At 43.2% G+C, this 24,170-nt stretch overlaps 1 protein-coding gene across 1 annotated transcript in view; it reads right to left on the bottom strand.

The window, feature by feature from the left end:
• KIF20B (kinesin family member 20B) overlaps positions 1 to 24,170 on the bottom strand; it is a 62,905-nt gene that overhangs the window by 23,017 nt on the left and 15,718 nt on the right. Inside the window, exons 10-25 of the mRNA XM_015428261.1 lie at positions 23,918 to 23,986; positions 23,674 to 23,820; positions 22,209 to 22,371; positions 20,191 to 20,517; positions 18,455 to 18,594; positions 16,903 to 17,056; positions 16,197 to 16,419; positions 13,573 to 13,634; positions 13,305 to 13,424; positions 11,819 to 11,981; positions 8,261 to 9,389; positions 5,295 to 5,421; positions 4,462 to 4,584; positions 3,152 to 3,209; positions 880 to 1,005; positions 491 to 630 (exon numbers count right to left, since the gene is read on the bottom strand). Of these exons, the coding sequence (XP_015283747.1) occupies positions 491 to 630; positions 880 to 1,005; positions 3,152 to 3,209; positions 4,462 to 4,584; positions 5,295 to 5,421; positions 8,261 to 9,389; positions 11,819 to 11,981; positions 13,305 to 13,424; positions 13,573 to 13,634; positions 16,197 to 16,419; positions 16,903 to 17,056; positions 18,455 to 18,594; positions 20,191 to 20,517; positions 22,209 to 22,371; positions 23,674 to 23,820; positions 23,918 to 23,986 (3,271 nt within the window). The remainder of the gene's footprint in view (positions 1 to 490; positions 631 to 879; positions 1,006 to 3,151; positions 3,210 to 4,461; positions 4,585 to 5,294; positions 5,422 to 8,260; positions 9,390 to 11,818; positions 11,982 to 13,304; positions 13,425 to 13,572; positions 13,635 to 16,196; positions 16,420 to 16,902; positions 17,057 to 18,454; positions 18,595 to 20,190; positions 20,518 to 22,208; positions 22,372 to 23,673; positions 23,821 to 23,917; positions 23,987 to 24,170) is intronic.

Raw genomic sequence — 24,170 nt, 5'->3', positions numbered from 1 at the left:
AGGGATCCTTTAAATGTTTTCCAGAAGAAGGTACATGCCCCTCTCCCTCCCCTCCTGCAAGATTTAAAGGGCCCTTCAGCTGATCCGCTAGGAACATGTGGCCCTCCAATCAGCTGGAGGGCGCTTTAAATCTTGCAGGAGGGGAAGGAGAGGGGCATGTGCCACACACCCCTTCTTCTCAAAAGCATTTAAAGGATCCCTTTAAATGCTTTTGGGAAGAAGCGGGGGGTGGGTGGGAACATGTGCACTCCAAACTGTGAATTCCACTCCAAGCCAGCCCCACCAGGAAAAAATTTGCCCTACAAGTCACAAAATTCTGGCTACAGGCCTGGACTCCAGTAAACTGGAGCTTCTACCAGTTCATCCACATTTTTAAAGCAGCCAGTTGCTGCCAAGGGGTACAAGCATACAAGCAGGAAACCTCCAACAAGCTTGGGATGAAGCCACATCCAGCCCTTAAAAATAAGTTTGGCTTCTTGCAGCATGTTACCTTCAGTTTCTCTTGCAATCTCTCCAGTTCTTCACTAGGCAACTTGGCCGTGTTTTCACATTCTGCATTAGCACGTTGCTGCCTAGAAGCACTGCTCTGCTCCCCTAGCTCACGGTACCTCTTCTTCCATACTTGCAGCTCTACAAGGGCAAAAACATGTTTTTAAGAGGTTGGAAGAAACGTCATGAGTTTCATTATTAAAAAACTGCAGGTGTTCATGCAGTCTGCTGTTGACCTGTAACTGATATGCAGAAGACGCTCCAGAAACGTGGACCAAAAACAAATCTGAAAGATTTCAAACTGCTTTTTAAAGATACTTCTTGGATCAAAAAAGTTAATGAGCCTCGTATTTTTTTTAAAGGAATTTATTTGTTTTTCTTATAACTTACCAGCCACTAATCTTTCTGAGTCTGCTATCCTGGCCTCAAGTACTTGATCTTGTTCCGACTGAGTCTGTTCTTGCTCTTCTAAAGTCAGTTTCATATCTTCAATGATCTTCTCCTTGGAAGAGAGATCTAAAGATTTAAGAACACAGCTTTTCACTATAGTATCTTCTCTCATACTGCTTCCCTGAGGAGTAAAAGGTTGCTTCACTCTTTTTACATTTTACATCATTTACATTTCCGCACAAAGAACCACCACTCACATTTGCTTTAAGTTAAGTCTTTCAAGGACACATTGTCTTTTTCATTTCAGGCTACAGGTGGATTACAGCAGAGTTTGGCTTCTTGTTGTACACTGTTGACAGCAAAGCCCTGGATCAGTGTTTGGGTGCTGAAGAAGAGGAACGTCTGCTCCCCACCACCACACACCCGTTTTGCCAACTGAAAGTGCCCCCCAAATTGGTCTTATTCCAGTAGCAGAAAACAGGTAGACAACACAGGTAATATTTTTTTTGCTGCTACTATGATTAAAAAGCATGGAGATGGTCCACTGTGAAAACACCACTGAGTTTGTGGTGAGGGGACAGCTAACCTGACCACTCTAGTGCTGCAAGTCAGATGTTGATATTGGTGGCCAAGCAGTGACATCTGGAAGAGGGGTGTGTCTTTTTTCAAAGTTTTCATGGTGTGACTAGAAGAGGATTTGGTGGGAGTTTTTACTTTTGTTGAAAGGACAAGATATAAATGTAACAAAAATAACAGTCCTTTATCTTCAAATATGCTGCCTCCAGCAGGCTCTGCAGAGAGGCAGCAGAGGTTATCCATCTAAATCAACGCATAAAATTGGGAATTAAATTTTGACAACACAATCTTAGCAAACCTTTAGTGGCAGCTGCAGCCCTAGGAACGTACATGAAAAATCCTAATTGGGGCTGCTGAAAACTGAAGCTCCTTTTTATTTTCCAGTTGATGATAATGAAGACAGGGAGTGAAATTTCTCTCTACCGCAGAAGAACTGCCTGAAAAGTCGCGCCTCCCTTTTCCTGCCAGCGCTATGCCTACTTGCCTTGGAATAAGACCCAGTTATCCCAATAGGACGTGCTTAGGACTGTGCCGCAGATCATGCAGGGTTTTTTATTCCTTATTTATCAGCACAGTCAAGAGTAGAGATGGGATCGAACTGAATTACGAACCGAAGTTCACGCCGAAGCACGATGCACGTGAGCTCAGAGGCATTTCTCAGTTCACTTGTGAGTCGTGCCACGGTGGCGGCAGCGCAGCTTGCGAAAGCCAGTTAAAGGGACTGTCCCCTTTAAATAGCTTTTACAAACCCCACAAACCCAAACTGGTTCATGAACCGGGGGGGGGGGGGGTCCAGTTTGTGTGAACCAGGACGAACCTCCATTTTCCCAGTTCATGCCCATGCCTAGTCATCAGTCCCCCCCCTCCCCATTCACCTTCAAGTTGCCTGCTAGCCTCTCTTCCACCCCAGTCTTGCTGTCCGCCATTAAGAGAAATGATGCATACGGGCATCAGTCCTCATCCAGTATGAAAGCCTCCCTCTGTTTGCAATGGCTCTTGCAGACCTTTGGATCATTCTGCAGTCAAAGTGTGTCTTGAAATACGCAAACCCATTCAATGTTTGTTTATCAACAGTATAAAATAAGTGTGTATGGAGGGAATCCAGCTAAAGAAGAAAAGAGGTCGTAGATAAATTAAGGAAGAATCTAATAATGTTTAGATTATGAACTAAGAGGAATGTTGTACGGTGGTCTGGTTAAGTGGGCAAAGAAAGGGAATAAGATAACGAAGATGGAGATTATTTATATGCTTTCAATGTTTAATATGATTTCTAGAAAGAGAAGAATATAAGGAAAATGAAGTGTTAAGATACGTATAAAATATATGGATATATGTAACAGTGTTCCGTGCGCCTTGGTGTTTAGTCATGCCGGCCACATGACCACGGAAACGTCTTCGGACAGCGCTGGCTCTTCGACTTTGAAACGGAGATGAGCACCGCAACCCTAGAGTCGGATTTGACTGGCTTTTGAGCAAGGGAACCTTTACCTTTAGCTTACACTCAATAAAGTATTAATTAAAAAACAGTTGTTGTTTTTTAAAATGATAAAACTTTAACCCATGTAATATTTCACATCCTCATCAGTAATACCAATACACCTTACAAAAGCACCTTACATTAACCATGCTTTACCATGCTTATACTATGCTTTAATAAAACATGGAGGGAGGAAAACAACCCTTTGCCATCACATACCTTCACACACCTTCTGGTATTGCTGTAAAATATCCTCCAGTTTCTCGTTAAGTTCTTCCTAATTTAGAAGCAGGGTGGGAGAGAGGAGGGGCACACACAGATGAGATCCGAAGATAAAGCTTTATTATACAGTGAACATGTTAGCAACAAGCCTGCTGCTCTATAACAGATTACTTTCAAGTTGGCACCTGAAATCCAAGTTCCAGCCAAATGTACTTATCTTTAGTGGGGTGTTTGTAGGTATTTCCTTTCAGAGGGAGAATATTAAGGAAAAGCTTAAAGAATCCCCTCTCCCTACACACACACTTTTAGACTATAGTGTAACACTGACTTGATCTGCACCCACAATAGTGAGATGCGGCCACTGCTGGTAGTGGAGGAACAATTTGTGTCAGAGTGTCCCAGTATGCAAGGTAGGAACCCAGGAAAGAACTGCAGCTATATGATTACTGCAAAAACTCACAAACATGTTGCCAGATCCTGCAGAACACAACATTCTTGACTGTTTATTCTTACACTTGTTAGGGGTCCGTAGGTGAAAGAAACTTTAACAATGGTATTTTATGCACATGTCTGTACAAATTAGGCTCACCAGGTTGCCTGCTTTGGTGGGCAACTTTCTACCACCGATCTGCACCCTCCACCACTGCTCAATAGATTGGTGTGGAAGGGAAATGACAGGGGCAAAACATCAGTTCCCACTGCATAACCAGAAGTGACATCACCATGTTGCAGTACATTCTAGGAGTCACCCCTGCCCCCCAAAAAACTATGGTACCATAGAGTTTCAGGTGAATGCTAGCATGCCCCATGATGGGGTGGTGTCACTTCCAGGTACACAGCGGGAAGTGACACTGTGGTGTCTCAGCATGCCACTTGTATAAGTCCTGCATCCCCAGGCTCTTAGAGGTGGCCAACTGAAGGGCTGGCAACCCTAGTACAAATGCCAGTGGAAATACTTATTAAAGTGTATGTCAGTGTAGTCCTAAGTAGAGTTATATCCTGTTAAGTCAATTGAAGTCAGTGGGCTTAATTCTGCTTAGAACTGCACTGAAAAATATTTTATTAACCTCCACTGTTACTGCTGCCCTTCCTTACAGGCCACTGCAATCACCTCCACATTGCAGAAGCAGGCAGGGGACAGAACTAAGATAGTGGCTTACCTATCCACGGTGCAAGTTGAACTGCAGATTTCCTAGATCATGTCCCTACACACTATATTATACCAGCTCTCTAGATTTTGCCTTGTGATTACCTTGAGAGCTGCCTGTATAAAAACAAGGAGTTGCAATATGAGTATTCCATGATACCTTCTTAAACTGCTGGATCGTTCGCTGTTTGACTTCTAACTCCTCAACCAGCTGTTTTTTTGATTTTTCAAGTTCACTCATTCTGTTCCGCAGTAATTTCTCTTCAGTACGCATAGTGCACACCTATAAAAAGAGAGGCATATAATACAGGCTCAGTGAGGACTAAGTAGAAATCGTAAAAAAGCTTTATTATGGATTCCAACCCCCCCCCCCCAAGTACATTTGAAAATATGCTTTCAGGCCTATGCTGAAAGCAAATCACGCAATTCCAATTTAGCTAGTATGCACTGCAGTTTGATGTGTTGTGGAAGGGAACAAAGTGTGTCCAAGTACATCATCAGGACACTCACGTTTGCAGGCTCCAGCACACCTAAGAAGGTTACTTCCACTTTTTTCAGAGGCAAGACAAATGGGCTACTAGACACTAAGCCATAAAAACTTGAGGAGACAAAACTGCTAGATGAACTGGATAAAGACCGTCGCACATTAGGTTGCATGCAATGAAAAGTTTCTGCTAACAGAAGTGAGAAGGCAATTTTTGCCAGTTTCCCCCTCCTGTTGCTAACCTCCCTGCTCATGCCATCCCTGATGACCCCTGTCCTCCAGCAGCAGCACTGGTGGCAGGCAGGGGTATTTCAGCTTGAGACAGGAAGCAAGCAAGTCCTGCACCGCTGATGGAAACATTAGTTTACATGACTACCTCACACACCATCTCCAGTGGTGGCTACCCCAAGATGAAACAGGGGGTGAAAATAGGGAAGAACAGAAGACTTGCACAGGAACTGAACGACTGCTACTTCCAAACAGGCATCCTTACAAACCTCTCTCTGAACTTGCTCAATCTGTTTTTTGGCATCAGCCAGCTTCTCTTTCAGGTCTGTGTATTCTTCTTCTTTCTGGCGGATTTCCACTTGCAGCTGGGAGGAAAGAGCAGTGCTTTCCAGGAGATCTTCCTTCAACCTGGAAAAGGGAAAATATAAGCTAAAGCAGTAGATGACAAAGGCACAGGGCCCAGTTTCGACTGATCAAGTCTCTCTTTGGGCACGTTGCATGCTCTTCAATAGGGGTGGCTAACAGGTGGGTCTAGGTCAGTAAACACAGGACACTTATCAAAGGAGGCTTGGTGCCTTTTATATGCTGTACCATTAAGTTGTGGAATTGTTTTAAGGCAATTGGGCTCCATCTACAATTTATTTTTAATACTGGTCACTGCACCTCACTGTTCTTTTGGAGAAAGATAAAAACACCTCTTGATAAAGGTTGCTTTCCAAAATGGCCTGAATTATCGATCGAACTACCATTGAGTAAAGAAAATAGTGACTTACTTGTCACCTCACTGTGTCTCCTTTGGAGTATTTATGGACATTTGATAAGTGTCTTATGTTTACTAAGACTATTTATGTAGGCTTAATATTCATTTGTGACTGAAATTGCTTTACTTTTGATGTTCTCTTATATTGCTTGACTTGGATTTTTTGTCTCTGGGGAGTGTATCATATTAGCTATTGCTATTTCCTCCCCATCCCTATTTTCTAGACTTCCATAGGGATGGGCATGAACCAGCTGAACTTTGGCTGGTTTGTGTTTCGCATAGCAATGTTCACAAACTGAAGAACCACCACAAACTTCCATGAATTTTGATGCCGTTCATGAGAATCAAAAAGCAGGGGTTTCAGCTCAGCTGTTTACATGGCTGGGAACCATTTAAACTCCTGCTTTCTGCTCCCTGCGAAAAGACACAGGGAGCAGAAAGCAGTGGTTTAAATGGCTCACAAACTGATACAAACTGGGTTGGTTCGCAAACCAACCTCCTGGCTCGTATGGGTTCATGGTTCACTTTACCTTTAAGTGACAGGGAGGAAAATATGAGCCTGCACAATCTCCACAACTCAGAAAAGGCTCCAATTATATGCCTACTAAAAAATAAGAGTGAAAACTGTTTTCTTGCATGATCTACGAACCTGGGATCATAGGAGCCTCTCCTCAGAAAGAGAAATCATAAACTGCATTCTTCTCTCCCTTCCACCCTTTTTCCAACAAGGGGAGCAGCAATCTTGTGCAGAGTAGCAGCTGCTGTCAGACTATATATACTGAATACATCACTTGCATAAGCAGTGAATTTTTAGTGCCTGTCAGCCCCAGTGTATTGTTGGCATTGACTCCTGAACTGACCCACATTTAAGGTGATCAGACAGAACACATAATTTAAAGGACCCAACAGTGGCAGTCTGGAGCCATGGAATGGCTGCTACTAACTCTGCGACAGCAAAATGCTATCAAGAAATGCAACTCTGAACTGGGGCTATGATCGTCACAGAGCTAACACCTTGGACAGCAGCTGTTATTAAGAAACAGGCCCCAGTGGATCTCACAGCAAGAGGATAAACTCTTTTCTGTTGTACTGGCCCATAAGAATGCTCTCGGGTATCGCATGGAATAAAAGGGCAGAGATCACTGCTGCAACGCACTGTTGCCAAACACATACGTAAAACCTTACCTCTTAGAAACAATAGTTACCTATGGTTCATCTAATACAGGGGCCTTCAACTGACCTAGACCCACCTTTAGCCCTCAGATTTCGCATGAAATCCAGCAAGCCGCAAGCAGGAGACAAGTCATGTGACATCACAGTCATATGACAGGAAGAGTGGGAGCCAGAGTCATGATCTCACTGGTGTCAAGGCCAGGAACATGTGCGGCAGGCCAAGACTGCTGGGCACAGGAAACAGACCAAGCAGTTGTGTATAGTAAGAAAAAACACAGCCCCCCAGGGTTAGAGCCATGATGGAACCCTGTTTACCAATGAGTAACCTTATCTCATTGTCCTGTTGCTGTTCTCAGTGTGTGTAGAGGAGGCGTGGCACCCTTGTTTTCTACACACACGCACGTGCTAGGAACAGGCTTTTCCAAAAAGCAGCAAAATTCTATAAGGCCTTGTGACCGAGCCAGTGGGACTGATTCAATAGCAGCTACCTCTTGAGGGTAGAGGGTGGCACTATGGGTCATATTTTGGAATTGTGGGGCCCACTCAGGGGACTGCAAGAAGCGGCTTTGTATTTACATTAAAAAAAATTAAAAACCCAGCGCAGTGAATACAGAAGTTTAAAGGCCAAGCCTATTTCTAAAGCTTTACTCTGCAAACTTTTTCTTTAAAAAAAAGAAAGTAGTTTGATTCTATGATTGTTTGCTTAGAAGATTCATGTCCAACAGTGTTTGGTGGGACTTCTACCCTGATGAGGCTAGAATTGGGCTGTCCTAGAAGAACATGCCCCTGAATCACAACTGATTCATGGCAGCTCCTATGAAATTTCAGGCAAAAGGGAAGCAGAGGTGGTTGGCTACTGGCCTTCCTCTGCACAGTAACTCTGACGACTTCTTTGGTGGTCCCCCAGCCAAGTGCTAGCCACAACCAACCCTACTTAGCTCCCAAGCTCTAACAAACCCAAGCTAAGTGGGGCTTATTCAGGCTGCTAAAGCTGGCTGCAAATTCATATCAGTGTCTTTGAAAAAGCTACCAGGAGAAAGACCTGAAGGCACATCGTTATTCACACTGTATTTCTTGATCACCACTCTTTGCCTAGAAATGCCACAAGTATAAATATACCAACTGGCAATTATACATTTAATGTAAACACACAGTCAATACCTTGGGACTATGTCCCAGTTCAACAAACTGAAGCTAAATGGGGTCAGACCCTGGCAATCCGATATAAGTCACCAATAAACACACAAAAACTAAATTTCATTGTAGTGTTGATGCTCATGTCTGTATATGCTTGGGGAAAAGGGGATAACTCACCGCACAATAGCTTGCTTGGATTCCTCTCTCTCCTTTTCCAGAAGGTCAACAGCCTTCAAGTTATTCTTCAGTTCTTGGACTTCTTCCTTAAGTTGCAGTTCATGATTGCTTAAGCTTTTGATCTTAGATTCCAAAACGGCAAGTTTTTCTTGGAGGTCACGTACCTCTCTTTCTGCAACTAAAACTGCAGTCTCTCTCTCTTGAAGGGCTTGTTCCAAAGCAGCTACATTGGCCTCTTTTGCTCCATGCTGTTCTAAGAGGTCATTGAGGTTTTTTATCTTCTCAAGATAGTCAACAGTTTTCTTCTCCTCTGCCCTGTATTTCTCAGAACAGAGAGCATTTTCTTCTTTCAGATCCCTTAACTGACCGAGGATGCGCTCCTTTTCCTGTAAGGAGGCTTTGGCTTGACTGACAGCTTCGCTGAGCTGAGACTTCAGACGAGACGTCTCTTCTTCAGCATTTGCAGTCCTCTTTTGCAACTGCTCTACTTGTCGTTGGAGATCTGCGATCTGACTGCTCTTCTGAGATGAACTGTTGATGATTCGCTTGCTCGTTTCCCAGATGCTTTCAATACTACAATGAAATGAGCTTTCCCGACCCAGGCGGGCATGAATTTCTTCGCGCCCATCTTTTGAAAGCTCTCCCCACTCATTCCAATTTGACAGGTCGGCTTCTGCTGTAGGGCCACCTGAACCTAATCGGATTAGCTCGCCTATTTTGACCTCAACGGCTTTTACTTTTGATTTCTTTTCTGCAATCATTTCGCTCGCAGCCTCTAGTTTTTCAAGCAGCTCCTGTATTTTCCCCTCTTGTTTCTTATTTAGAGATTTCAGGCCAACTAACTCAGACTTTATTTCTTCATTGTTGGCCTGCTGTTGGTGCAGTTCCTTTCTCAAGCCAGAAGCGTATTCTTCTGAAGAAGAAAGTTCTTGAGACAAGCTAGCTATTTCTCTAGTCAAGCCCTCACTCTTGCTTCTCTCTTTTTCTAACTGCTCTCCAAGTGTAGCCAAGTGAGCTTCTAGCATCTTGGTCTTTTGTTCCAGTTCCACCTTTTCTTTCTCTTCCCTGAAAGTACACGGTCGAAGTTGCTTTGTCTCTAGGGTGCCTTTAGAACTGTCATTAATGGATCCTACAAACATGTTTTAAAAAGATAGTTACTTGGACTGAGCCATGGCAATGTTTACTGTTTACACCAAGCAAAAGCTTCTTGAGGATTCTCTGGGCAACATGGGAGGTGAACAGAATTATTTTCATGTGAAACAGATATGCATGATCACATCTGCAGTCTCTTTTTCAAAATCTGCAAGCTTTTTTTAGCTCAAACTTTGGAGAAAATGAAGACAGCCAACTTGCCTTGGAACATCCGAAAAAAATGTGAGCATTGTCTCTGAGCAAGGAGGTTTTAAGTGAAGCATCTCTTCTGGATAGAAAAGCCTATGCAGAGGTAACCCAGACATGGATACTCATCTAGAGAAGCCATTCTGGCCTGTGGTTGCTTCAAGGACTGAAGCCTGAAAGCACCGAATATGAGTAGGAAGTAAGAAATGCTTAGTTCCACAGGGAGCCTGATAAACCAAGGATGCATAGATGTACAATCGTTCTCCATCTGGATTCTTTATACTAATTTTTCAGGCCAAGAAGAAAATGTGGAAGTACTCCCAGTTGCCTGTAGGCCTGACAAAGCGAATGTAGATTCAGCCTTATACCAGGCAGCACATACTTCAGAAGACTAGCGATCCCACTCTGCCACCACTAGCTTTGATAGCTACATATGATCAGCAGAGCTGTTTCACTCTCCCCAGGAGAGGGATGAGTGATCAAAAGGAGAAAAATGGAGGAAGCAGAAGCACATTTTCTCCGGTCTCCTGAATATGTTCTTAAAGAAAAGTGCACACATGTAAATTTTTCAAACTTCAGGATGAAATTAGTGGGTAGGTAGGAAAAAGTACTGCTAAATGGCAGGGGGATCTAAATAGATACAGAACACTTAGCTATGCAAAACATGCTCTAGATGCAATTTCTCAATGACACTGGAAAGCTGCTTTAGATGCAGTCTCAGTTGCTGAAGGCAACACATGCACTTTTTCAACTCCATATAGGATATCCAGTATACAGATTACGCTACACGCAGAGAGGTTTATTCACAAAGTTTATTCTTTGATCTGATCAAAGAAACCTATTCCAGTGCCTGGAATTTCTTCCATATCAGCATCCCTCCAAATAGCAAACATACTATTATTTTTACTTAATTTATACGCTGCCTTTCTCCCCAATGTGGACCACCGATTTACATTCTTCTCCTCTCTTCCATTTGATCTTCACAGCAACGCTACCAAGTAGGTTGGGATGAGAGTGTATCACCGGCCGAAGGGCACCCAGCAAGCTTCCATGGCAGAGTGGGGATCCAAACCCAGGTCTCCCACTTCCTAGTCTGACACTCCAACCTTACACCACAGTGAGCATCACAATGGCAGCAAAATGGACCCAACTGCAGATAAGGTTGTGGTTTCGGCACACTCCCCAAACAAGTTTAAGAGTGAGAGAAAAGAAAACAGTATTTAATATACTCATTGCCACTGCAAGTTAACTCCAGGTGAGCCAGTTAAAGGTAAAAAGCTGGAAAGAGGAGGAGATGGGAAAAATTGGCCTGCCCAGCTTAAATTATCCTGGCAAATGTGGGTTCCAGGGAGAATCTCTCAGTGGCCTATCCCCTCCATCACAGGAGTCTACTCCACTACTAATTTTAACTGACCATTACAAGGGTCAATTAAATATAACAAAGTACAAAGAACAGTCCCAGAAGTAGGGGAAGAGAAAAAATATATCTATATCTATATATAGATATATTTTGCCAGATGGAAAGCCTGGATTGGGACAGTATCCTTGCTGCGTAGCTTTCCCACTGAGGAAGGGGGAAAATAAAAAGGAGTTTTCTAGATTAAACGAAAATCTTTATTCTAGTGGGGCTACCAATATTTTTCTATGCGATGGGATGAACACACTTTTTGTGAGCATGATTTATTACTCCATAATTCTAGGGGTTTCCCGCATGCTATGTTTAAGTGTAGTGTGTTCTGTTTCAGTTGTCTCCAACGGTCTACAAAGTGCTTCTGATTATTTCAACTCTGGTTAAAATTAGGGGAGGGGAAATCAGGAAGTATTTATCTTTGTGCCTGGGTTATAGACATTCTTCAAAGACCACATAAGAGAATCAAAAAAGGGGTACGTACACATCCACATAGTGCCCTGGATGTGTACCAAGTTATTCTAAATATCATTGTCCTCCTTGCAGGAACACTGAAGGCAGCATATTTTACATTTGTTCCACAACAGCAAGAGAAATATAAGAAGCAGAAGGTAAAACTGGTTTTCTATCAACAAAAGTTTATTTTGCCTTTTAAAAATAAAAGCAATTGAGCATTCATGCAAGATGCATATCCATATCCAATCTGAAAGTTGGCTGTCTTCTCCTTGGCCATTAACATTTTATGTTACAATTCTGTATTTAACTCTGATAAACAAGTAGTCTCTCTGCATTGGCGGAACAGGAAGCGATACCTTGCTTTGCAGGTGGGCCTTCCTCTTCCTCCTCCCTTTCCAAACATCGTTTCCTCCCAGTATCCAGATGTTTCTCGAGCATCTCTCTAAAATGGGCACAGTTTGCTTTCTTTTTCTGGTTCTCCTGTTCCATTTGTTGTTTAATAGTAGCAATTGTGTTCTCCTATGTTAAAGTTATAAAGGAAATTATTTTAAACATCTGTGATTTTCAAGTTGTAAGTTTTCCTCCAAGGCAAATAAGTAGTTAGCTTAATTAATCGAGATAATTGTTTAAGAACTGAATTCCCTACTAAGATACTTGGTTATTTCATTTCTTAAGACTACTCTGAGAGCATAACAGCTGTGCTAGATCAATCCAAAGGCCCATTTTGCCAAGCAGCCCCCCCCCCCCAGTAGTACCAGTCCTGATCTGGAGGAAAAAACAAACACCATTGTTTGGCAGATTAGACACAATGGCAAAATGGTGGTTTCTGCTAAAGCAAAAGCAGAAGTCATTAGGGTTGGATCCTATGGAAATTTTCTGTGTGCACAGCCATCTTGTGCATGCAGAAGTACTAAAATTACACTCTGGGAGGAATGAAAAGGGATCATACTCTCACTACTCTTCCCATGTGTGCAAGACAAAGCACAAGGTATTTATTCAGATACCATTTCAAAACCAAGTTACATGAAACCATACGAACTACCTGTTGTACATTCCACTGCTCCATGTATACATCGTCATTGTTTTAAAGTATATTAAAGCACTGTGGGTATATTAAAGCTCATAAACTGAACTGTGTCAATTATACTTTCCTTTCCACTCATGCATCGCTAATCCAATCCATTAGCTGCAGGAGAAAGTGCTCGAGAACAGGGCCCACCTAGTGCAAAGCCAACATTTGGCATTACATCTGAACAATGCCCCTTGATGCCAGGGCTAGCCACATCCTACCCTCTTTCAAAATTTTAATTCAGTGCAAACATTACTTTTTTTTTTGCACAGAAGCTGCAAGGCCAACCAGACTATCAGGCACATTTTATGCTTTGTTGCAAACAAAATGGGGAAGGCCAGGTACCTAAGAGCCAAAGAACAATGGAGGTGTGCCTTGTGGAGGGGGGAGGTCTAATTTTTTATATTGACTGTAAACAGCCCTGGAAAATTTCAAAGTGGCTTTGTAATGAAGCTCTGGGTGGGGCAGGAGAATAGAGGGCTGCTCCTCACAAAACAAATCAAAAGCTCCCAGCCTTTCTCCACAGTGGGGATCCAAAGCAGCTTACTTCATTCTCCTCAACTGAATTTTATCCTTACAACAGCCCTGTGATGTAGGTGTGACTGGCCCAAAGCCACGAAGCAAGCTTCCATGGCAGAGTGGGGTTCTCCCAGAGCCTAGTCAGACACTAAACACTACACTATGTTGGCACAAATGTTGAGCTCGGGGACAGGTTTTCAAGACTGACATTACTGTATTTTGGATTGAGAGATTTTTAAAAATCAAACACTTACAGAGTCTTTTACAATAGTTTCCAAATGAACTATCAGATCTTTCAGCTTGCTTATTTCACAGTCCTTTTGCTCCACAATTTGCGTTAGCTCTTGTATTTGTTCATTCTGTAGAACCATTTTCTTCCAGAAAGAGAACAAACAAGCTTAATTTGTGCAATGACAATTCATTGTAATTCAAAAACTCAAAATGTGAAATGAGACTTTCCCAAGAACAGCACAGTGTATAGTGAACACTGCTGTTAAAATATCCTCACACATACACATTTACCTCAGTAGCCTCTTGAAGAACTTGAGCAGATTCATTCAGTTTATTCTCTTGCATTTTCATCTCTGTAAATTTTTAAGCAGTAGGTATTAGCAACTATTAAACAGGAAAGAATAGCTCAAAGTCTGCTTAGTACCGCATTAGACTCTGAAACAAAGCTGTGTTTGCCACTGCAGTCTTTACCTTGTTTACTACAACTGCAGTGCTCATACCCTGCAACAGGAGACAAATAAGCTACCACAAAAGACAGAATAAGTTATCTTAACTCAGGACTTGTCAATGTTTGCTAGCAGGGCTTTTTTTGTAGAAAAAGCCCAGCAGGAACTCATTAGCATAATAGGCCACACCCAACAGCAGACACTCATTAGCATATTAGGCCACGCCCTTGATGGCACATTAGCATATTAGGCCACACACCCCATATCACCAGAAGTGTGGTCATCCAGCCACACACCTCTTTTGCTTCTTATTCTGTTTACCTTGTTGTCAAAACCCAGAGCTTTTTTTGTAGCAGGAACTCCTTTGCATGTTAGGCCACACACCCCTAATATAGCCAGTTCTAATCAGTTTCTGCTGTTGGGTGTGGCCTATTATGCTAATGAGTTCCTGCTGGGTGTGGCCAACTCAGGAGCCAGCCGGAACTCCGTTCCTGTGTGTTCCTGCCCAAAAATAGCCCTGTTTGCTAGATAGATGCATTTTGGTCCATACTTTTTAAAAATAATCTGGTCCATACTTTTTTAAAATAAGCAAATAAATTGGAGTCTACAAGGAACAATCCCTCTTCTCAGCAACTGGTCAAGATGGCCCACCTCCACAAGATTCTCAGCAGACTAGAACAGCCCTATAGCGCTGTTGACTGCTAGGGCTAGAAAAGAAAGGAACTGCTCAGCCAGCTGTTAACCTGAGCAGTAGGCTGATAAGCAGCCAGAGTATTTTTATGATCCTCTCCCGGTGCCATATTAGGGGGAGAGGGAAGGAAAAGGATGCATGCATAGGTCCCTCTATAGGTTTGTCTATTTAATCAGCATTGTTAAGTCTGATCATTTTGACCAGACATCAATCCTTCCATAACATGCTTTATTGAGGGAAGTCGTTTCCCACCAATACCGCAGTACCGCATTAGACTCTGAAACAAAGCTGAAAGTGACTACAGTGAAAGTGACTACAGAAGGGTCAGCATGCCCAACCCAGTGCCCACTGAGTTCCATATAGCCCTATTTGACATAAAACTAACTAAAGCGTTGGAACCAGATTAGTGTTTCCACAGGTGCTAGGATCGCCACCCACAGAATCCAGTTCTTCCTCCTACTCCCTTCCCCATGGCAGCAGCCCAAAATGCCTCCTGAAATACTGCTCCTAGGAGACTCCCTCTCGCCCAAGAACAGGAATTCAAGGTCATTTCAGGCTGCCATGGAGGCACAGGGAGAAATCGTGCTCCATGTGTGGAAATCCGTGAATTCATGGAATTGTGTAGTCTGGATCCAAGGCCAGTAGTGTTCATGGAAAACTGGATCATCTCGAAGACTCTTCCTCACAGCCATTCTGCTTCTGCACACTCCCTAATACAGCCCCAGACATTTTCTCAGTATCTCTAAGGTAGTCAAACGTTTAGGCAGCTTCCCAATGTTCATCCATCAACTTGCATTGTGGCATTATCCACCTCCTAAATCAACATCCAAAGATTCTACACAGCTCTAGCAGGCCATGCCATATTCTAGCTGGGATCCAAAGAACTTTGTCCCAGGACTTTAATTTGCCTAGTGCAATTTAAAAAAAAATCTCTAAAACCAGGAAGTTCCTTTATTTAGAAAATGTATATGGTGCCTCTCCAAAGAAACTCTTTGAGGAGGCTTGCAAAATAACTCAGAATAAAAGCAAAAAAAAAGCACAAAAAGGGTTAAAAATTAATGAACTATTCAAAATCTAGCCAAAGCACAGAAACATCATCTTAAATAATTCTCACAAACCCAGACCTCAGGCTAGGAGCAGGCTATAAAAAGCAATGGTAGAAGATCAAGCCTTTAATGAAAAGCCTGGATAAGAAGATATGTTTTGGCCTGGGGGCTAAAACATAGTACAGTAGGTTCCAGAAGAACCTCAAGGTGAGGAGAGCATTCCACAAGTGAGGCACCACCACTGAAAAAGCCCTGTTCTCTGTTCACCACTCACCTCACCTCTGCAAGCAGGGACACAGAGAGGAGGGCTTGTGAGGAGGATCTTAACTGCCCTCTTCTCGGCCTGTAAAAGACCCCTCAAATTAAAAAAGAAGATACCCTGCCCTTCACTACCTGAAGGAGTCTCAGAGCGACTTACAATCTCCTTTCTCTTCCCCTCCCCACAATAAACACCTTTGACGTAGGTGGGGCTGAGAGAGCTCTGAGATAACTGCTCTTTCCAGAACAGCTCCCAGAGAACTGTGACTGATCCAAGGAGTGGGGAACCAAACCTGGTTCTCTCAGATTAGAGTCTGCGCTCCTAACCACTACACCAAACTCTCACTCTACAGCAAAAGGACAGTGACAGGGAAGGGCTAGCTCAAGAACCTGAAGTTTCCTTTGCTGTGTGTACAGTTCTTCAGCTCTCGGAGTTTTTTTAATACCTGACATAAGTCTTTCCACAGTACCTACCTTCATTCCTCTCCGAGAGCTTCTCTCGGATTTTGGATAACTCAGCTGTAACATCAGCCAACTGCTTTTCCAGTTTTTCAATAGTTTTCAGGGGATCTTCCGCAGCATTAAGTAACCCAAACACCGTTTCTGCCTGTTGCTTAATATCAGAGACATTATGTTGTAGTGATTCTACCATGCAGACAAAATCAGCAGAACTTCTCAGATCTCTAGCTGCATCTCCCTTTTTGCAAGACACACAAAAGAGGAAAGAGGAAAACACACAAAGTAGTTACACAGATCTATAGGAGAAAAGCCTCAGTTGTTAACAGAAAGTTTCCCCAATATCACGCCAAAGCATCAGTGGAGCCTTCTTGCCACATTCGATATATATAAGCAAAGAAAAAATGGGAGAAAGAGCAAAGAAAGGGTCCACTGAGAAGACTGTTAGTCCAACCAACCCAGCTCATGCATCCTAGTTAGTTTACCATGATGCAAGGGCAGATTCTTGTATTAAAGAGCTCTCCATACTTGCAACAATATTGATATTTAATTTGGTAAGAGATCTGTTTACACAAAGTCTCAAAGTAACAAGTTACTTATCAATCCAACATAATCAGCAGCATAACGACAAGGCCTAAATTAGTTGGTACAATGCAATAGAAGGAAACATAGAAGCTGGCCTTTAAAACACAGCTACAGAGAGTTAAGGATGGAAAGACTTTACCTGAGGTCTGTCTTGCTCATCAGACACGGGCTGTTTCACCAGTCCCCCTCCATCATTCGCCAGGGGTATATATTCCTTCACAAAGTCCTTGTAAATCTGCATCCGTTCCTCAAAGTGGTCCTCCATCAACTCTTGCTTATGGGCAGCCAGCATCCTAAGTTTAACAGGGGGCAGAAGTGAATTGTGTCATGACTTCCACCTGCACAGATATAGCCATTTTAGAAGTCACAAGTAATTTGCCTTAAGAGTTAGGAAGTTAGGAAAGGCTGGAAAGAACCCACAAAAGGGGGGGGGGCTATTTTTTTTGCTGTAAGTTTCCTAGGACTTTTCTTCCATTTTTTTTCTGGTGGAAAAAATAGGAAATGTTGGGGAGCACTGAAAAGCTACAGAATATAAATAGACATATCACATATATTCTTTTGCAGTGAGTGAAATGTACTAAGACAGCACAAGATGCAACCAGTGTTCCCTCTAAGCTGAATTAGTGTAAGCTAGCTCACAGTTTTTTAGCCTCCGGCTCGCACATTTTTTGCCTTTGCTCAGGAAGGATGGCTCCAGAGCACACTCATTGATGCAGTAGCCAAATCTCTTGCTCACAACTTTCATGACAGTAGCTCACAAAGGAGAATTTTTGCTCACAAGACTCCACGGCTTAGAGGGAACATTGGATGCAACAGTTTGCAGCTTTCTCTCGCTTCAGTATCGGGCATACTTACAATGCTGCTTGTAGAAAACCAAAACATTTATAATACTTTTTGGCCATTTCCACACGGAATTATTTGCCCCAGGTTCAATGGTGTTGGAAAGTGACGATTGTTCTGTTTTCACACAGCGTTACGGCGCGTTTGTGCACCCTTCTGGGGTTTCCCTAGCTTTTCTCCAACCTTTCCTAAATCTGCTTTGCAGCAAAATTTTGGGAAAGATCACAGCAAAGCCTGATTGCTGATGTGTGGGTGGGAATGTTTGGTTTTTGCCAGTCCCGCCCCACACAACAGCCATTTCCCCTGCCCCTGAAACAGCCAGTTCTTCTCCATGCCACCTTGGAGATTTTTAAATCTGGCATCTGAATATTACTGTATCAACATTACATTATAACAATACGTGTAACAGATTCTCTGAATTCCCAGCTCTCTCTCTCTTTTTTTAAGTCTCTACTGCCATTTGTTGCAGAGGTATAAGGGGATATAAACTGTCATTTTTTACATGTGGTCAAAGGTCTAAGGGAAGTTTCACTGTGCAGAAAGTCAGACACAAAAGAACAGTAGCAACGCCTGAGAAGGCTGAAAATATTATGAGACCTTTTTTTTTTCACCATTATGTGCACCAGGTGATGACCAGAGTTGGGACACCAAATCACCACCATCACAGTACAACTTAAAAGTGGTTTCAGGTATTTGTATTTAAAAGCCCTGTACATACTGGACTCATTCCCTTGGCCATGGGTACGCAGTTCACCATACAGCACGCTCCTGGATTTGCAGTTATGCAGATGCGCTCCAACATCAAGCAGTTAACAAACAAAACGCTCCAGATACTGAAAGGCAGCCCTTACTTGAGGTTTTTTTCATTGTCAGCGAGATATCGAGCACACTCCTGCGTGACTTCTTCACGGATTCTTAGCTCCATAAATAGCTTCTCTTTTCTTTCATTGATCAGTTTGTTTTTCAGATCCTCTATTATATTGAGAAGCCTCTAAGCATGAACAAAATAAGTGGAGTCAGTTTGTGGAAAATATTATCAGGTGTGCAAGCACTGCAGGCCATTAAGTGCATTTAGGAACACTCTTAGAGGCAGCATCAAAGTAAATGTTTTTTTGCTTCTTCTGAATAAGATACCAATAAAGCAAGTAGTTTATACAGTAAAACCCAGGAAGGTTAAATAATTGCTTGAGGAGATAGGTGTTAGTCACTCAAACAGGCTAATGAATCCTGTGCATTCCCAGTTATTTTACAACACATCATATCTGCATAATATACAGAAGCATCAGATTTTTTTATTTGAAGCTCAGTTGAACTTCTAAGACGTTCTGCACAATGGGCATGTCCCTTTCCCCTCATATGACAGCAGTGCTCATGCTCAGAAAAGTCCTCATACAGGAAAACTCAGCTTTCCCTCACCTCAACTTGTATTGGAAGTGGGGTGGGGTTCCCAGTCCCCAGTTGGAGGTGGGGGATCCCCTGGTTTGGAGCCCCACCCCCACTTCAGGACTATCAGGAAGTGGGAGAAAAGGAACGCCCCCCCCCCCGCGCCAGAAATAAACACAACTTACTGGAAGCAGGGAGGAAAGAAGCAGGAAGTAAACATGATGTGCCTACATCACCCAGAAGTGATGTAGGCATGTCAGCAATGGAGGGGGGGGGCACACTGGTTTTTGAGCCACTTGTGGGTGATGTAGGCACGTCACATTTATTTCTAGGGACATCACTTTCTGCTCCTGGAACACTCCTTCCATCCCCCTGCCTGCGAGTCCAGTAGACCTGGCAACCCTAGAGTGGGAATTTGTGATAGATGGGGATACGAGAGAATGACAGAGATCCACTATTTCCTGAAGGAGCCTGTCGTAATGCATGTGACAGCGTCTGTAACCGGAAGATGGAACAAATGCTTTGCATACAGAAAGTCCCAGGATCAGTCCCTGGCAGGTCCAGTTGCAGCAACTCTCACACAGAAGGTGATCAGGGCTTTCTCTGCCCAATACAATGGAAATATCTGGCAAAGCAGTAATTAGCAACTTCAAATAAGCAGGGGGAAAGGAGCAAAAGACAGGGCTCCGTTGCATTCATTGTGATTGTTCTGCACATGGATGCATGATGGATTATGACCATTATCCGTAACACAGATGTGATAATTTTTTTTAAAAGACACAAAAAACACCCTGCAAAAAACCACAAAAGACTTCGACCACAGTTTAAGTTTCCTCAGACAGCCACCAGGAAAAAATTCTAAACGTTTAGTTTTCAGTCTGATGTAGCGGCATATCACATATTACATACACGTTTCACAACCTTGTCTGTCAAATTTATATTTTCAGTACAGCCATTGTCTTGCCTTGCTAACTTTGTAGCATACAAACCCCAGTGTACTTTGAGCACGAGGAAGCAGGCAGCTACACCACTGACAGTGCAATCCTATGCAGAATTACTCCAATCCGATTCCATTAATTTCAGCAGGCTTCGGCTGGATTAACTCTGCATACAATTGTACTGTAAATTAGTCAACTGTCAAAAAAATTCTGCCTTTCCTGCTACAGAACCAACATAGCTCCTCCTCTGGCACAGCAGTATATACCAGATATTCTTCTTTCCCAATGACCACTTCATCATCACCATCATCTTCATCCGCTGCCTGGCTCAGTGTGTCTTCCACTATCTCAGGCGCTGTCCCTTTGAGAATGTTATTCTCCACGCTGTGTACCTCACGCTCCCCACTGCTGTCAGCAGCCAACTCTTCTTCGTCTTCAATCACATCTTCCAGAGTCCTCTCCCAAAGTATAGTTGCTCTTTTAAGAGGAGCAAGTGCATCTGCTTCTTCTGCTTCAGTTTCCAATTCTTCTCTCATGGACCTCTGGTCACACGTTTGTTCTTGGGGAGAATTGGAAGAGTCGAGGACAATGACCTGTTCAGAAAGAAAGTTAATAAACTATGTTTTTTGGGGGGTGGGTTGTATGTGTATGTACATGTGCGTGTGTGTGCACCTGGAAGTCATGGCAACCTCTGGTGACTGACCCCTACTGGGGTCCTGAAGGATATTCAGAGAGGTGGCTGAATGAAGCCTGCCCCCACCTCCCTACTGCTGGTATTCCAAGGAGGTCTCCCATCTAAGTACTTGCCAGAGTTGACCCTGCTTAGCTTCCGAGATCTGATGAGCTTGGGCTTGCCCGGGGCCATCCCGGTCAGGGCAATAAGCTATGTTAAGAGCCACAGTTGGAGTAGTTAGTTTGGCCATTATAGCTTCTTGCAAAAATTAGTTTAGTGAAGACATCCCTCTCCTTCATACACACAGGGATGTTCTCCAAGGACACCCTTCTTCAAGAACAAGCTAAAACCAAAGTTATATAAGCTTCTTTATTTGCCAAGGGATGTACCCAGGAGCACACAGGAACAACTGTCTTGTTGAAGCTAAGCAGATGAGTCCAGGCACTTATAGGAATCCCGAGTTCCTCATAGAGTTCCATGAGGCAAAAAAGGTAGGATTTAAATACAGTAGATAAAATATTGAGACCATATAGAGACCATTAAGAATTATCTTACTAGATATTTTTCCCCTTAAAGCAAGTTTTGGTGGTGATGAGAGAAAGAAAACAAGGCTGAGTGTTGGAGCTTTTTTTCCTTTATAGTAGCAAGGGTCATTCACCACAATTAAACTGGCAGAAAGCTTAGGCTGGACAAAATAAAGAACTTCACACAACACTGTTTTATGGCGCTTACCACAAGATGTGGCAACAGCTACTAGCTTTAAATAAAGTGGCATCCTCCCTGAGTCCATGTTCAAGAGGCAGATAACCTTCAAATACTGGAGTCCTGAGGCAAGCATGGGATGGTTATCTCCACTATGTTCAATTTGCCAGTTCCCAAAGGAATCCTGGCTGGCCATTGCTTGGAACAAAGTGCTGCACTATACGATCCTTGGACTTATATAATAGTTTAGAAGGTCGCAATCACATATTAATATTTCCATTCTACTTTGGCTTCTGGTTCTCGAGCCATAAAGCAACAATTGGCCTCAAAAGCAAATAAAGAAGAGGAGGAGATTGGATTTATACCTCGCCCTTCACTACACAAGGGAGTTCTCAGAGCGGCTGACAAACTCCTTTCCCTTCCCCTCCCCACAACAGGCACCCTGTGAGGTAGGTGGGGTTGAGAGCGCTCTGACAGAAACTGCTCTTTTTCAAGAACACCTCTGACAGAACTATGGCTTGCCCAAGGTCATCCAGCAGGTGCAAGTGAAGGAGTGGGGAATCAAACCCGGGTCTCCCAGATTAGAGTCCGCGCACTTAACCACTACACCGAACTGGTAAAGAACTCAATCAGAATTCAAACTATCTGACTATGCCATTAGTACTTCAATACCCATATTAAAACTGTAGCTCTAGACATGTGAAAACATGGTTTCTTGAATTCTACAGGATTTACTTCAGAGTTATCATAGATCAAGTTCAGAGTGTGCATTCTTGTACCTGAAACACCAAACAAGGGCAGCGGCAAGCCACCTGACCAACAGTTATTTGCAATTCTCACACAAGCCATATAAACAGATTTTCCTTCTTACCAATACGAACATCTGTCAATTTATTTGACTGCACTTACATTTTGAGCAATTGCCGAAAACTTCAGCACATTGAGTGTCTCGTCGTAGGCAGCAGCACTTGGGCTGACGTTGACTATCATGCACACTTTCCCTTTACCACTGAAGAAGCCTTGGAAGAAGTGAGTTAGCTTACTTTCACGAAAAGGTATGTGCAGCTGCATCCTGGAATTCAACATCACAAAACAGCGTTACATGGCAACACACTCTCAAGTGCAGAAAAGGCATTCGTTTGCTTAAGCCGGCGTGACCCGCATTCAAACACAAGCTAAAAGGCTCTGCAACATTTTACGCAACCCACAGCAGCGAGCTTGCTGCTGGTCTGTCACATGTCTGCTGCAGAAATCTGGAAGGGCAGAACACGTGTTCTGCAGAGAGATGGGGCCATGTGACAGGGAGCTACTCTGTGATCCCATGAGTCTGTGGACGTGGTTTCCCTTTGCCAGGGAACACCCAAGCAATGCACAGGCAGCAAATTTACATTGTGAAATGTGTTGTATTGGTCCTCAGGTAATGGCACCCAAATCCATGCTAGTTTAACTCAAATAGGGCTTTATTATTACTATTATTATTATAGGTTAGCTCAGTGCTCAGCATTTAAATAAACAAAGAAAGGGGGATTGGGGGAGTTGGCTCACTTCATGATCAAGCAAACTTCAATGTAATTGGGGAAGGGGAAGTTGTACTTGCTAAACATATAACCAGTCAGCAAACCTCTTGTAATTAATACTTTTAACTAAAAATCATCAAAAAGCTTTTTAAAAGATTAGAACGACCTTGAAACGACTATGCAGATTTTTAACAATCAGCCAAGTGTCCTGTGATAAGACGGATGGCAGATGGGTTATGCTCGATCTTGTACTGTCCCATCGAAGAGGCACCTTGGGCCTTCAAACACATACAGGGAAGGCTCTCGGGAAGCTTAAGATGTCATCTGAGGCACCTGCATTAGAGTCCCAGCGCACACACACACACATACACACACACACCCCGCACAGTAACAACAACCTCTGTGGATTATGAATGGGAGGGAATAGAGACGGTGGATAAAACAGCCTGTGTGCCTCCGAAGTAAGAGGGAAGGCGTAACTGGGATGAATACATGGGTGGTGCACGCTAGCTGGGCACACACATAAGCTACGCGGATCAGCCCTGGTTAGCCCTTGGATGGGAGAACACCAAGGAGGGTCCAAGGTCAATACACAGATGGCAGGAAATGTCAAACCACCTCTCCTTATCTCTTGCTGCGAAAACCCTATGGGGTTGCCGTTAAGTCAGCTGTGACTTTACACACACACACACAACTGGGAGAAACAATGCTACCTCAAATCATTAATTAGCAGTAAGACACACCACAATAATGCCTACCTCTTCCTTTTCCCATCACACAGAGAGCATTCTGCCCTTTGCAAGTGGCAAGGCAGCCTTCTACCAAGGACTCTGTGGTCCTATCTACTGGACACTTACTTAGACTGCTGATTAGTCTTGAGGGCACTGATGCATTTGCCTAGAATAAGCAGTGAAGCATTGATATTTCCACTCTCCTTTAATCTTTCTCCTTCATTGTGGGTTCTGGTGCAGCGTTCTGAGCCAGCTAAGTCACACAGAAATAATCTGAAAGTGGACAAAAAGCCACACAAAGCGGGAAATTTAGGCTGCCCTTTGGTACGCTTCACAGAAACAAGACTTATCTCAACGCAAGATCACTTACTCACTGACTCGCATGACATGAGTGACGGTAGAATCTATTTTAAGCATTTTTACAGTGAATATGCTGTGGCTGAAAAGTAAACACACATAATGTCGGTATCAGAAGCATTGAATTTTACAAAAAAAATTGTTGCAGCCTAACACTGATATAAGAACTTAAAATTCCAGTTTCAAGAAGCCACAACATACTTCATAGGTTACGTTCACCTTGGTTCTAACAAACAGTGACTGAAAATCTATCACCATGTGCAGTC

This window comes from Gekko japonicus, unplaced genomic scaffold (genome assembly GCF_001447785.1).
Source record: "Gekko japonicus isolate JY-2015 unplaced genomic scaffold, Gekko_japonicus_V1.1 scaffold2122, whole genome shotgun sequence".
NCBI classification, from domain to species: domain Eukaryota; kingdom Metazoa; phylum Chordata; class Lepidosauria; order Squamata; family Gekkonidae; genus Gekko; species Gekko japonicus.
This window is presented reverse-complemented; position numbering and strand designations above follow the sequence as displayed.